This window comes from Cygnus olor, chromosome 5, assembly GCF_009769625.2.
Source record: "Cygnus olor isolate bCygOlo1 chromosome 5, bCygOlo1.pri.v2, whole genome shotgun sequence".
NCBI classification, from domain to species: Eukaryota; Metazoa; Chordata; class Aves; order Anseriformes; family Anatidae; genus Cygnus; species Cygnus olor.
Genome location: NC_049173.1, coordinates 30,877,139 through 30,891,836, shown reverse-complemented (window position 1 = coordinate 30,891,836; position 14,698 = coordinate 30,877,139). Strand labels below are relative to the sequence as shown.

General features: G+C 59.8%; 1 protein-coding gene across 1 annotated transcript; it reads left to right on the top strand.

Moving 5' to 3' along the window:
- The first annotated feature begins 11,846 nt into the window (after positions 1 to 11,846).
- On the top strand, positions 11,847 to 14,169 carry LOC121070616 (scavenger receptor cysteine-rich type 1 protein M130-like). The gene is made up of 6 exons (XM_040558000.1): positions 11,847 to 11,898; positions 12,023 to 12,343; positions 12,419 to 12,733; positions 12,811 to 13,113; positions 13,215 to 13,535; positions 13,613 to 14,169. Exons 1-6 carry the CDS (start codon positions 11,847 to 11,849, stop codon positions 14,167 to 14,169), a joined length of 1,869 nt encoding a protein of 622 aa, XP_040413934.1.
- The last annotated feature ends 529 nt before the right edge of the window (positions 14,170 to 14,698 follow it).

Here is a 14,698-nt window from a genome sequence, read left to right as displayed (position 1 = left end):
AGGGGACTACAGGAAAGCTGGGGAGGGACTCTTCATCAGAGACTCTGCATCATAGCCTCTCATCCCTGCAGGGCGGCAACAGCACCTCCCACTTGAGTGTTATCAGCAAACTTGCTGAGGATGCATTCCATTCCTGCATCCGGATCATGGATAAAAATGTTCCCCAGAGATGGTTAAGGGTGTGGAGGGGAAGACATGTGAGGAGCAGCTGAAGTCCCTTGGTTTGTTCAGCGCAGAGCAGAGCAGGCTGAGGGGAGGCCTCATGGCGGCCTGCAGCTCCCTCACGAGGGGAGCGGAGGGGCAGGCGCTGAGCTCTGCTCTCTGGGGACGGCGACAGGACCCGAGGGAACGGCATGGAGCTGGGACAGGGGAGGGTCAGGCTGGGTGTTAGGGAAAGGTTCTTTACCGGGAGGGTGGTTGGGCACTGGGACAGGCTCCCCAGGAACATGGTCACAGCACCGAGCCTGCCGGAGTTCAAGAAGCCTTTGGACAACATTCTCAGACACATGGTCTGATTTTTGGGTGGTCCTTTGAGGACCCAGGAGTTGGACTCGATGATCCTTGTGGGTCCCTTCCAACTCGGCACATTCCATGATTCTGTGATTCTTCCTCCTGTTCCTGTGATGGCCCTGCTTTGGAGTAGCCTGCCTCACTGCCTCATCCTCTTCGTCCTCCTCCTCCTTCTCAGTAGGAGTTTCTGCCCTTACTAAACGAGGTGACTTTGGCATCCATTGTTTCGTCTTGTGGACAGAGGTGACTGAGAGCGGCATGGGTTGGTTCTCTGGCCCAGCCGCAGGGCCTGTCGCAGGGGCTGGCATGGCTGCATGTTGTAGTGATTTCTGTCTCTTTGGAATTGCCAGGGTGATGGCCCACCTTTCTCAAACATTTAACTAGGTTTTTAGGATTCTGCACCCGTTCAGGGCAGACGTTCCAAAGCATTGGAGGTGCTTATGGAAGAACTTCTTTACTGAAAGGGTTGTGAGGCATTGGAATGGGCTGCCCAGGGAAGTGGTTGAGTCACCATCCCTGGAGGCCTTTAAAAGACGTTTAGATGTAGAGCTTAGTGATATGGTTTAGTGGTGGACTTGTTAGTATTAGGTCAGAGGTTGGACTAGGTGATCTTGGAGGTCTCTTCCAACCTAGATGATTCTGTGATTCTGTGATGTATGTATATGTGTATGTATCATAGAATCATAGAATATCCAGAGTTAGAAGGGACCCATAAGTATCATCTAGTCCAACTCTTGGCACCACACAGGTCTGCCCAAAGTTTAGGCCATGTGACTAAGTGCACAGTCCAATCACTTTTTAAATTCAGACAGGCTTGGTGCAGTGACTGCTTCCCTGGGGAGCCTGTTCCAGTGTGCGACCACCCTCTCGGTGAAGAACCTCTTCCTGATGTCCAGCCTAAACTTCCCCCGCCTCAGCTTAACACCATTCTTGCGGGTCCTATCACTGGTGTTTACAGTGAATAGGTCACCTGCTTCTCCACTCCCCTTCGCGAGGAAGTTGTAGATCGTGATGAGGTCCCCCCTCAGCCTCCTCTTTTCCAGGCTGAACAGGCCCAGTGCCCTCAGTCGCTCCTCATACGTCTTACCCTCTAGGCCCTTCACCATCTTCGTCGCCCTCCTCTGGACACTCTCCAACAGTTTAACGTCCTTTTTGTACTGTGGTGCCCAGAACTGCACACAGTACTCGAGGTGAGGCTGCACCAGCGCAGAGTAGAGCGGGACAATCACATCCCTCAACCAACTAGCGATGCCGTGCTTGATGCACCCCAGGATACGGTTGGCCTTCCTGGCTGCCAGGGCACACTGCTGGCTCATATTCAACTTGCTGTCAACCACAACCCCCAGATCCCTCTCTGCAGGGCTGCTCTCCAGCGTCTCATCGCCCAGTCTGTACGTATAGCCAGGGTTGCCCTGTCCCAGGTGCAGGACCCGGCACTTGCCTTTGTTAAACTTCATGTGGTTGGTGATCGCCCAGCTCTCCAATCTGTCCAGATCTCTCTGCAAAGCCTTTCCACCCTCATCAGAGTCCACAACTCCTCCAAGTTTGGTGTCGTTGGCAAATTTGCTCAAAACACCTTCTAGTCCTACATCCAAATCATTTATAAAGACATTGAAGAGGACTGGCCCTAAAATGGAGCCTTGAGGTACCCCACTAGTGACCATCCGCCAGCCAGATGTGGCCCCATTAACCACAACCCTTTGAGCCCTGCCCGTCAGCCAATTGCTCACCCATCGTATGATGGTTTTGTTAAGTTGTATGCTGGACATTTTGTCCAGTAGGATCCTATGGGAAACCGTGTCAAAAGCCTTGCTGAAGTCCAAAAAGATCACATCAGCTGGTTTCCCTTGGTCAACTAGATGGGTGATCTTATCATAAAAGAAAATCAAATTTGTTAGGCAGGACCTACCCCTCATGAGCTCATGTTGGCTGGGACCAATGACTGCATTGTCCCCCAGGTGTGCCTCAATAACTTCAAGAATCATCTTCTCCATAATTTTACCAGGCACTGACATGAGACTGACAGGCCTGTAATTGCTAGGGTCTTCTTTCTTACCCTTCTTGAAAATTGGGACAACATTTGCCAGCTTCCAGTCTACTGGGACCTCTCCAGATTCCCAAGATCATTGAAAAACAATTGAGAGAGGTCCCGCGATGACATCAGCCAGCTCTTTAAGCACCCTGGGATGGATCCCATCTGGACCCATGGACTTGTATGGATCCAGGTGGAGCAGCAAATCCCGCACACGTTCAGGGTCGGTAGGGAGTTTGTCATTCCCACCGTCATGGTCCTCCCGCTCAGGGCACCCAGGGTCCCGAAGCCCATCATCAGCATTGAAGACAGAGGTGAAGAAGGCATTAAACGTCTCTGCTTTGCCTATGTCATTGTCTGTGAGGAGACCTTCCACGTCAAGTAGCGGACCTATGTTTTCTTTGGTTCTCCTTTTTCTGTTAACATATCTAAAAAAAACTTTTTTATTTTCTCTCACAGACATGGCCAGCTTCAACTCTAGTTGGGCTTTGGCCCCGTGAATTTTCTCCCTACAAACACGAACAGCATCCCTGTATTCCTTCCTCGTCGCCTGACCCTCCTTCCAGTAGCCATACACTTTCTTTTTCCGCCTAAGCTCCAGTAGAAGATCCCTGGTCAGCCAGGCCGGCCTTCTGCCCCGCCCGCCTGCCTTCCGATATTTTGGAATCACCTGATCTTGTGCTTTTAGGAGGCAGTGCTTAAAGATTGACCAGCACTGATGGACGCCTATGCCTTCAAAAGCAGCTTCCCAGGGGACCTTGCTGACTAGTTCCCTGAGCAGCCTGAAGTCTGCTTTCCCCATATCCAGGGCTGAAGTTTTGGTGGCAGTTTTCCTTCTGTCACCATAAATTCTAAACTCAACCACTTCATGGTCACTATGACCGAGACGGCCGCCAATTGCCACGTCTCCCACAAGACCCTCTCTGTTTTCCAGTAACAGATCAAGGAGGGCACCTTTCCTAGTTGGCTCCCTTAGCACCTGCACCAAGAAGTTATCATCTAGGTGCTTTATGAACCTCTTGGACTTGCTCGTGTCAGCCTTGTGGTGATCCCAGTTGACGTCTGGCAAGTTGAAATCTCCCCTAAGGACAAGGGGAGTTGATCTTGAGGCATCTCTTAGTTCTGCAAGACATGTATGTATGCAGACATGTATGTATGCAGACATATAGCCAGTGATGCAGCACTAGTCAGGCTGAAGTTAACACAAATGAAGATATAAGAGCATGTCATAAAAAGATTGATTTTTTTTTACACTAGGCTTTCTGATACGCCTATGGGAGTATTGCCAAAGGAATTTTCCCAAAGGAAAACAACTGCCATTTCTCAAAAACTGAAGAAGAAGGAATATTAATTATGTTAATTAAACTGAAATACATTTTACATTTTCAAATATTTATATCTGAAGACAGTGGCAGAGAGGGCCGGGTCCTGCTGTGATGGTTTTACCCTGCTACGCAGCTGAGCTCCACCAAAACCGCTCTCTCACTCGGCCTCCTTGATGACAATAGGGGAGATAATATGATGGAAAGGGCTCAAGGGTTGAGTTAAAGACAGGGAGATTGCTCACCAGTTACGGCACGGGCAATACAGATCAGTGTAGAGAGATCAATATAATTTCTTTCCTATCATTAGGAAATGATATCTTCTCACTAGAAGAGTGAGAAACTAAAAGCGTGCTAAAAACACCTTCCCCCATCCACCCTCTTCTAAGTCCCCCCCCGAGCGGCGCAGGGGAACAGGCAATGGGGGCTGCGGTCAGTCCCTGACGCTTTGTCTCCACCGCTCCTTCACGGTCACTCTCTGCCCCTGCTCCACGTGGGGTCCCTCCCACGGGATGCCGTCCTTCCCGAACTGAGCCTGCGGGGGCTGCCCACAGGCAACAGCTCTTCAAGAACTGCTCCCACATGGCTCCATACCACGGGGTCCATCCATCAGGAGCAAACTGCTCCAGCTCGGGTCCCCCCACGTGTGGCAGCTCCCCCCAGACCCTCTGCTCCTGCGTGGGCTCCTCTCCATGGGCTGCAGCTCCAGCCCGGAGCCTGCTCCAGCGGGGTCTCTCCATGGGCCGCAGCCTCCTCCAGGCCACATCCACCTGCTCCACTGGGGGCTCCTCCACGGGCTGCAGCCTCCTCCAGGCCACATCCACCTGCTCCACCGGGGGCTCCTCCACGCGCTGCAGCGTGGAGATCTGCTCCCTGTGGGACCCATGGGCTGCAGGGGGACAGCCTGCTCCACCAGGGGCCTCTCCACAGGCCGCAGGAGAACTGCTGCTGGATCGGGGAACGCCCTGGATCGGGGCCCCCAGCACAAGAAAGGTGTGGACCTGTTGGAGCGAGTCCAGGGGAGGGCTGCAAAGGTGATCAGAGGGCTGGAGCAGCTCTCCTATGAAGAAAGGCTGAGAGAGCTGGGGCTGTTCAGCCTGGAGAAGAGAAGGCTCTGGGGAGACTTCCTTGCGGCCCTTCAATACTTAAAGGGGTCTTATAAAAAGGATGGAGGAGGACTCTTTACTCAGCTAGGCAATGCCAGGAACCAGTGGGAATGGTTTTATACTAAAAGAGGATAGATTTAGATTAGACATTAGAAGGAACTTCTTCCCTGTGCGGGTAGTGAGGCAAATGTAGTAAGCTAGTGGGTGGCATCTGTGCCTATGGCAGGGGGTTGGAGTTAGATGGTCACAGAATCACAGAATTGCAGGGAGTGATGCCAGAGCAGTGCCAGAGTGAGCGCTGCAGGGGCGGGTGGCTCCATGTGACGTCACACGCGAGGCAGCGTGATGTCACCGAGCAGGCAGTGTGACGTCACCGCTCGAGGCAGTGTGACTGCGCAGCCCTCCCCGTTTATGTCCAGGAGCCGGCAGAGCCCGGCCCAGCTTGGCTCGTGCCTGCACTCCTGCCCAGCGTGTCTGCGAGGCTTGGAGGGCTGAGCGAGGATTCGGTCGGGCCGTGCTGTGGGGCCGCCGGCAGCTGCTCTGGGTGCCCGTCCCCACAACATTCGCCTGTGTTTCCCTGGCCCTGTGCACTCGCAGCAGTGCAGGTGAGCTGTGCGGGGACGCGTCCCCCTGGGGGGGCATGGGGAGGGCGCTGGTGCTCGGGGAGCTGCCAGGGCCACAGCCGCAGCCAGGCTCCATGCCAGCAAGGAACACGGGATGGCACAGCCACGGGGCCCAAGGGTTTCCTACTGGGGGACCAGGACATCGCTGCTGCCCACCCTTGGGAGCACCAGTGACCGTGGCCTCACTCTCTCTTGCAGTTGGTGGCATCTTTGCAGTGCCCTGCCGCCATGGACGGGTTGTCGGGCTTGGTCTGCTCACTCTGTCGTCACGACCAGCATGACGTGGCCTACCTGATGCCCTGCCTCCACCAGCTTTGCTTGGGCTGTGCGCTGCGGTGGGCCAAGGAGAAGCCGAGTTGCCCCCTGTACGGGGGCAGGCTCCAGTCCATCAAGTACTCGGTGCGGTTGGCTGACGTGTCCTGACGTGTCCCGTCCAAGAGCCTGCAGAGCAGCTGGGGGACGGCCGGCAGGACGAGCAGGGGGCTGCGGGGCCGCTGCTCAGGGCTCCTGAGCGCAGCTTCCCGCCCCAGCTCTGGGCAGCCTTCTTCTGGGAGCAGCTGGCTGACGCCAGGCCCCTGCTGGCGTGGCTGCAAGAGGAGCTGCAGAGGATCTACGGCAGCCAGTGCTGGGACGTGGCTGTGGTGCAGGGAATCGTCCTCGCCTCCCTGTGCATCTTCGGGCTGGACCAGCAGGCCCTGGTGCGGCAGCTGCAGCCTTCCCTCCACAGCCACACGGTGCCCTTCGTGGCACGGCTTGTCACCGTCACTGCAGAGCTGTACAGAACCGAGGTGCGCCGGCAGCGAGACCGCCGGGATGCCCGTGCTGCCAGGGGGCAGGACAGCCTCGTGGCCACCCCTGTCACCGCAAGAGGAAGACCAACAGGAGGCGCTGGGACAGGCAGCGGCAGCAGGACCGTCTTCCAAGGGCAGCAGGCCCAGCCCCTACACCCCTGGCCGGGGAAAGGACCGCTCACTTGGGGGGCGCCAGCGCCCCCCAAAGAGGAAGGCCAGCAGCAGCCCCCAGGACTCTCCCCAGCCCCACAAAAGACTGCCCTGACGGCAGCACTAGACGGGCACCCTGCAGAAACACCAGCCACGGCTGCAAGGAACAACGGGGAGGCTCTCGTTCCTTGGCCTAGGCTGCCATAAAATAAAGATATCTAAAACAAGATGCATGCCTTTCTTTCCTGGACGGCTTCTTGTCTTCCTCCCCTTGTTGCTGACATCACCCCAAGAGCCCCAGCTGCCACATCTGCTACCTCCAGAGATATGGCATGGTGCCTGGAGCATCCTTGCTGCTGCTTGTGGCCCCACCAACACCACCCCAGCAGCCCTTCCCTTGTGGTCAGCTGGTGGCAGCTTTGGCTGTTGGTTTGGGTGGCATCCCTGCCTATGGCAGGGGGTTGGAGCTAGATGATCTTTAACATCCCCTCCAACCCAAGCCACTCTTTGATTCACTCCAGCACCCAGAGCAGAGCTCACACACAGTCGGGGCCCAGAGGCGAGGGCACTGTGGGCTGGGAGCAGCAAAGGGGCTGGCTCATACCCCGTCTGCAAGGGCCCTGATGGCCCCACTCTGCTTCATCGTGTCCCTGCAGCTGGCTGCCTGTGTGCCTGTGCAGCACGTGAGCACTTCTCTTGTGTTCACGGAGAGAGAGTGAGAGCGAGCACAAGAGAGCTCTCAGACCCCTCCTGTGTCTGCAGGAGCAGAGCACAACAGCGAAGGCAGATCCTGCGCGCCTCCTGCGTGCACAGGGAGGTCTTTGGGACTGCCGAGAACGGCCCGACAGGAGGCCGGGAAGGAGCCCCCTGCACGGGCTGGCAGCTTGTAGCATTCATGAGCTGCTGCCTTTAGGATGGTTGCTCTGCTGCTGCTGGAGCATTGCAGGCTTCTGCAGAGGAGTCAGTAAGAGAAAACAGGAGTCCCTGCCCCAGCGACCGCAGGTACAAGCAACATCAAATAGCTGCAGTTAATCTGTTTAAGCACTGTATTCACTCTGGGGAAGCACACTGCCTATCAGATCATATGCCCTAATATGGAAAGCAGCCTTCGAAAATGCTCTTCACAGCTCTGCTTTTCTCATTGGTGCACTGCGAGTAGTTTCTGAAAGCAAAACCTGTCCCAGCAAAATAGGCAACAGCATTCGCCTGTCCTTGTCCTTCCTGGACCAGACAGCAACCTGCTAAACCTCAGGATACGTGGTGGTTAAGAAGCTAGTAGTGAGCTGTTTCTTTATGGGTTTTGCTTCTTCCTTTCCTCAGATGATGGTTGTGATTGGTAATTTCCAGCACAGCTGCTTGAGTTGGCGCAGGTTGCTGTCGTTTAACCCAGCAGGCAGCTGAGTACCACAGAGCCCTTCACTGGCTCCCCTCCCCTGCCCAAGTGGGATGGGGAAGAGAATTGAGGAAAAAAAAAAACAAAAACTTTAAACTCATGGGTTACTGTCATGAGACAGTTAAATAGAACAGAAAGGGAAGGGAAAATATTAATGATGATAACGAGAAATATATATATAGACTTGAAACAAGTGGTGCACAGTGCAATTGCTCACCATGCTCTGACCGATGCCCAGCCCGTTCCCAGGCAGCAGTCCCCCTCGGCCTACCCTCTCCATTTTTATTGTTCAGCATGATGCCATACAGGATGCAGTGTCCCTTTGGCCAGTTTGGCTCACCCGATGTGTTTGGGAGAAGAGCCGGACCCCCACCTCCCTACAACGTCCTTTAAGGTATTTCAAGAGCATGATAAGGTCACCCCTGAGACTCCTTTTATCCAGGCTAAATTATCCCACTCAGCCGCTTCTCATAAAACTTGTTCTCTAGACACTTCAACAGCTTCGCCGCCCTTCTTTGGACACACTCCAGCACCTGCCTGTCCTTCTTGTAGTGAGGGGCACAAAACTGAACACAGTTTTTGAGTTCCAGCCCCTCCAGTGCCGAATAGAGAGGGACAATCATTTCGCTCTCTACTGATCACCTGGGTGTCGTGCAAGTGATTGTACTCAAGATAATCTGCTCCATGATCTTCCCCAACACTAGGGTCAGACTGACGGGCCTGTAGTTCCCTGGATCCACCTTCCGGCCTTTCTTGGTGGTGTGTGTCACATTTGCTAGCCGCCAGTCAACTGTGACCTCCCCTGATAGCCAGGACTGCTGATAAAAGATGGGAAACGGCTTGTTGAGCACTTCTGCCAGCTCTCTCAGTATGCTTGGGTGGATCCTATCTGGTCCCATAGACTCAGATTGTGCATTTCCCAGTGGTACAGGAGGTCGCTAACCATTTCCTCGTGGATTATGGGGGCTTCATTCTGCTCCCTGTCCCTATCTTCCAGCTCAGGGGGTTGGGTACACGGAAAACCACGGGTCTTGCTACTAAAGACTAAGGCAAAGAAGGCAGTAAGTACCTCAGCCTTTTCCTCATCTCTGGTCAGTGTGTTTTTCCCCCACATCCAATAAAGACCGGAGATTCTCCTTCATTCTCCTTTTGTTGCTAGAGTATTTAGAGAAGCATTTTCTATTGTCCTTGGGGGCCGAAGCCAGACTCAGTTCCAGCTGGCCTTTGGCCCTTCTCCTTTTCTCCCTGCATAGGTTCACACCATCTTTGGACGATGCGCCTGAGTGGCCTGCCTCTTCTTCCAAAAGTCATAAGCTCTCTCTTTTTTTCTTTCTCTCTTTTTTTTTCCCTGGGCTCAAGCCCCAGCTCTCTGTTCAGTCGGGCCCATCCTGTTCCCTGGGGGCTCATCTTTCGGCACATGGGGACAACCTGCTCCTGCACCTTTAGGATTCCCTTCTCAAAGAGTGTCCAGCCTTCCTGGACTCCTTTCCCTTCAGGACTGCCTCCCAAGGGACTCCGCCAACCAGTCTCCGGAGCAGGCCGAAGTCTGCCCTCCTGAAGTCCAAGGTGGCAGTTCTGCTAACCCCCCTCCTTACTTGCCCCAGAATCAAAAATTCTGAATTCCTGATCACTAGGGCCAAGATAGCCTCCAGCCTTCACATCTCCCACAAGCCCTCCGCTGTTGACAAGGAAGAGGCCCAGCAGGGCGCCTTCCCTACTTGGCTCCCTCTGCAGCTGCATCAGGAAGTTCTCTTCCATGCACTCCAGGAACCTCCCTGACTGCTTCCCGCCCGCTGTCTTATATTTCCAGCAGATGCCTGCTAAGTCCAAGTCCCCCCAGAGATCAAGGTCTAGCTCTCGGGAGTCTTCTCCCACCTGCTGAGAGAATATTTCACCGTCCCCTTCGTCCTGGTTGGGCAGTGTGTAACAGCTGGGGGCTCCAGCAGCGGCCTCCCAGAACCGAGCAGAGGGAAGGAGCACCTCTGTGGAGCTGCTGGCACCCCTGTGCCTGAGGCAGCCAAGAATGCCGGTAGCAGCAAGGGCACGCAGCTGCCCTGTGCCCCGCTCAGTGTCCACCAGGAGCCCTGGTCCCTTCCTGCCGAGCTGCTTTCCAGCTGGGTGCCCGCAGCAGGTCCTGGTGCTGGGGCTGCTCTTCCCCAGGGGCAGGGCTCCTGCTGAGGGTGCGCTCTCGCTGTCGTCCAGGCCCTGTGGGAAGATGCCCAAGAGGAGCGCAGCCCGTGCTGGGCCCCGGGCTCTTCCACTCGGCCAGAGCCGAGCCTCCCCATCACAGCAGTTGGTGGGCTACCCCTCTGCAGGCCCACCTGCAGGAAGGTCGCGGGCAGAGCTCTGCGGCCGCCTGCGGTGTGCGGGGGAAGGGAGCAGCAGGAGCAAGGGCGGGCAGGCAGAAGAGGGCACGAAAGGGCCAGTGGTGTGTGGAGCGGGGCCGGGCAGCGCTGCTCGGGCCGAGGCCTGCACCTGCTCGCCGCAGCCTGTCCTATCTTCCTGCCCTGCCTGCCCACGGCTGGAGCTTCCCGGGGCAGAAAGCGAGAGAGGGAAGAGCTGGGGGGGAGAGCAGCACTGCTCTGGCACCCCGAGGACGTCCCCTGGGCCTGGTCCCCAGGCTGGGGTGGCCGCTTCCCACTCTGCTCCTGGGGCTGACCTCCCCTCCAGGGGGTTTGGGGCTGGGCGCCCAGCTTGCCGGCATGGCAAGGTCCTGTGGGCTGAAGCCCAGCCTGGGGCTTTCTGAGCAGCCCAGAGCCACAGCCCCTTGGCAGAGCCCGGCCCTGCAGCCGTGGACCCAGGAGGCCCCAGTCCCCAGCGAGCCGTGCCGCCACGCGCTCCTCCTGCAGCGGGGCTGTGCCAGAAGGGCAATGCCCTGTGTCCCGGCCCTGCGTACTGGCAGGCTTCGCTTTTGAGAGGCGCCTGCGCATCCGGCACACACTTCCTCCTGCCCCAGCACCGGGCTGCACACAGAGACAGGAGCAGGGAGGGCTGGGCCCCTGCTCCTGGCCCCTTCTACAGCTGGGGGCTTCTGTGCTGGCCCCACAGCAGCTGGACCCCCCCCGCACCAAGCTGCGCTCTGTGGCTGTCCCTGTGCCTGCTGCTAGGGTCAGGCTGCCTCCTCCTCCTCCTCCTCCTCCTCCTCCTCCTCCCACTTTGGGGCTCCTTCTTTCTGCCCCCAGCGCAAGTAGCACATGGACTGTCCCCATCCACTGCTGAAGCTCAGTCCCCAAGAAGCCGTGCAGGTCCCTAGGGCTCATCCTCGGCTCCGAGCCCCGTTGGTAGCATCCCTGCTGCTGCACAAAGCCACGATGCTATCGCCAGCAGCGCAGGTGGCCCAGCAGCTGCGTGCGGTCGGTGCCAGCGCCAGGTCCCTAAGGAGGGGAAACAGTCCCCCTTGTGCCCTGTGCAACCATCCGCTGCAAAGGGCTGGAGATGTCCCTCTGGGCCAGCACAGGGACCATACTCTCCCCGGGGACCCCCAGGCTTGTTCCAGGTGGGTCAAGGCCCCCCAGCCGCCCTACAAAGGCTGAGTACTGGGCTGCTGAGGGAAGCCATGTTCTGAGGGAGGACCCCATTCTGGGGATATTCCTGTCCCCGCGGGGACCTCCTATCCTTGGGCACAGCCCCAACCCCAGCTCAGGGGGACATGGGTGCCAGGCAGGCTGGCTCCCCTTGGGGATATTTGGGTGCTGAGCCCCAGTGGGGAGGCGGGGGGGTGCATGACGCCAGAAGCGGAGCCGAGTCTCATATTTGGGCACGGAGCAGGTTATTGGAGGCTGGGCCCCGGCAGGCAGCAGATAACCCTCCTGATAGCGGCTCACAAGGTGCCTCCGCCGCCCCCATTGGCTCCTGCCAGCAGGGGCTGCCTATATATTCCCCTCCCCGCTGCGGGGCTGCGTCGGGCACTGGGGTCAGGATGGTGCCTGCCAGGGCACTGGGGCTGCTCCTCTGCGTGCAGCTCTGCGGGGGTGAGTGGTGGGGCTGGCCGTGGGGCAGGGGCTGGCCGTGGGGCAGTGGGCAAGCGGTGGGGCAGGGAGCAGCCGTGGGGCAGGCACCCCCCGGGCTCAGCAAGGTCCCTGGGGTTGCCCGCAGGCAGCGGGGAGCTGCGGCTGGTGGATGGCGGCGGGCGCTGTGCCGGCCGGGTGGAGGTGAAGCACGAGGGCGAGTGGGGCTCCGTCTGCAGCTACGACTTCGACTGGGACCACCGGGGCGCTGGCATAGTGTGCCGTCAGCTGGGCTGTGGCGCAGTGGCCCGGGCATCCCCGTATGCCCCGTTTGGGCAGGGCAGGGGACGCATCTGGCTGCACCCCTTCTTCTGCAACGGTACTGAAACAAACCTTCATGACTGCTTCCACTTTGGCTGGGGCCAGCCATTCTGTGACCACGAGTGGGACGTGGGCGTGACCTGCACAGGTGAGGCAGGGTGGTGGTGCTGGGGATGCCGTCCCGGGACCCCCAGGATCGGACTAAGGTTGGTCCCTGGTGCAGAGGCGGTGGAGCTGCGGCTGGCGGCTGGCAGGGGACCCTGTGAGGGGAGAGTGGAGGTGAAGCTGCGGGGACGCTGGGGCATGGTATCAGACAACGATTGGGACATGGAGGACGCCGAGGTGGTGTGCCAGCAGATGGGCTGCGGCTCGGCTCTTGGTGCCTACCACAGCTCCCGCTTTGGCCAAGCTGATGGTCCTCTCAGCTTAGCCTTTATCAACTGTAAGGGGGATGAGAAGACCCTCTGGGACTGTCATATTCTGGGCTGGGGACCCTACAACGGCCCTCATGTCTATGACACTGCTGTGGTCTGCCAAGGTGAGAGCTGGGGACATGCGGTGCTGCAGGGAGCCCCATCGTCCGCATCCCCCTCAGGAGCCCTCCTCTCCCGGCAGGGTTCTCCCGTCTGGCTGGAGGGGACGGCGCCTGCTCGGGGCGGCTGGAGGTGCGGCAGGGCCGGGCCTGGGCCACCGTCTGCCACGGCCACGTGGACCTCAAGGCCGCCCAGGTGGTCTGCAGGGAGCTGGGCTGCGGCACGGCAGTGGCCGTCCCCGGTGCCGGCCATTTTGGGGCAGCAACGGGGCCGCTCTGGGACAGCGCCTTTGAGTGCAACGGCAGCGAGCCACTCCTCGCCAACTGCGCCCGGAGGCCAACCCACGGCCAGTCCTGTGCTGGCCCCGCTTCTATCGTCTGCTCACGTAAGTGCTGGGGACGGGGGGCTGGGGCAAAGCCTTGCAGCGTTGCCTGCCCAAGGGGGTCCCTGCTGTGCTGCCCCCCCAGCGCCCTCTCTCCACCGCAGCCTACACCGGTTTCCGTTTGGCGGATGGCGGCTCGGGCTGCGCCGGGCGGGTGGAGGTGGAGGCGCAGGGGACATGGGGACCCCTGTGTGCCACCGCCTGGGACCTGCCCGATGCCCATGTCCTGTGCCGCTACCTGGGCTGCGGCCCTGCCGCCTCCCTGCCCCCAGGAGGCCATTTCGGGACGGGCACGGCGACGGGGCCGCTGCGGCGCGATGCCCTGAGCTGCAGCGGGAGCGAGCGGCACCCGGGCGAGTGCCCCGTGGCGGTGCTGGGGGAGCCCGCCTGCCCCCCTGGCCATGCCGCCGCTGTCAACTGCTCAGGTGGGTGCAGTGGACGCTGGGACCCATGGCAGGCGGGGAGCAGTGCCCGTCCCCACGGCATGGCCGGTCTCTTGCAGGCGCCACTGAGCCCCTGCGGCTGCTGGACGGGGAGAGCCGGTGCGACGGGCGGCTGGAGGTGGCCACTAGCCCCGGGGACTGGGCCCGTGTGACTGCGGGGCCGTGGGATGACCGAGCTGCCTCCGTGGCTTGCCGGCAGCTGGGCTGCGGTGTGCCAGAGAAGGTCTACGCTGTGCCGGCCGCCAGCTTGGGCCCTGTGGAGCTGCAGGAGCTGCGGTGTGCTGGCACCGAGGAGCGCCTGGCGCAGTGCAACGCCTCGGGGCCTGCCGCAGCGCCCAGCCACAGCCCCACAGAGGCGGCCGTTGCCTGCTCAGGTGAGTGCGCCGGGAAGGGCCGCGGGTGCCCAGCGGGTGCCCCCAGCCCCATCCTGGCCCTCCCGTGCAGGGAGCCGGCGGCTGAGGCTGGCGGGCGGCCCCAGGCGCTGCGCCGGCAGGGTGGAGGTGTACACCGAGGGCGCCTGGGGCACCGTCTGCCAGGACGCCTGGGACCTGCCAGATGCCGACGTCGTGTGCCGCCAGCTGGGGTGCGGACGGGCCCTGGAGGCGCCCGGCTCTGAGCGCTTCGGGCCCGGCGTGGGGACGCTGTGGCCGGGTGCCGGGGGCTGCTCGGGGACGGAGGCGGCTGTCTGGGACTGCCCAGCCCCAGCACGGCGTGGCTGCCGCCGGGGCGGTGGTGCCGGTGCCGTGTGCTCAGGTGAGCACTGTGATCCCTGAGCTGGGGAGCAGTCCCCACTGCCCGTGGGGTGCGCGCTGCCCCGCGAGGTGCCGTGACCCCGCTGTCCCCTGTTGTTGCAGGGCTGCTGCGTCTGGCGGGGGGCAGCAGCAGCTGCAGCGGGCACCTGGAGGTGCTGCGCGAGGGGACGTGGGGCCGCGTGTGCGCCAACGACACCAGCCCCGCCACAGCTGCCGTTGTCTGCCGCCAGCTGGGCTGTGGCACCGGGGGGAGGCTGGAGGCCGTCCCCGCACAGGGCTCTGTCCCCGCCTGGCTGGGCTGGGTGCAATGCCAGGAGGGGGCCCCCTCGCTCTGGCGCTGCCCCTCGGCGCCCTGGCACCTGCAGTCCTGCGGCCCTGCCGGGGTCACCCACA

Excerpts from the sequence above, each read along its gene's own strand:
- LOC121070616 (XM_040558000.1), top strand. The coding sequence starts at position 11,847 with ATGGTGCCTGCCAGGGCACTGGGGCTGCTCCTCTGCGTGCAGCTCTGC. Across the intron at positions 12,344-12,418 it reads CGTGGGCGTGACCTGCACAG|AGGCGGTGGAGCTGCGGCTG; the intron begins GTGAGGCAGGGT and ends TCCCTGGTGCAG. Across the intron at positions 13,114-13,214 it reads CGCTTCTATCGTCTGCTCAC|CCTACACCGGTTTCCGTTTG; the intron begins GTAAGTGCTGGG and ends TCTCCACCGCAG.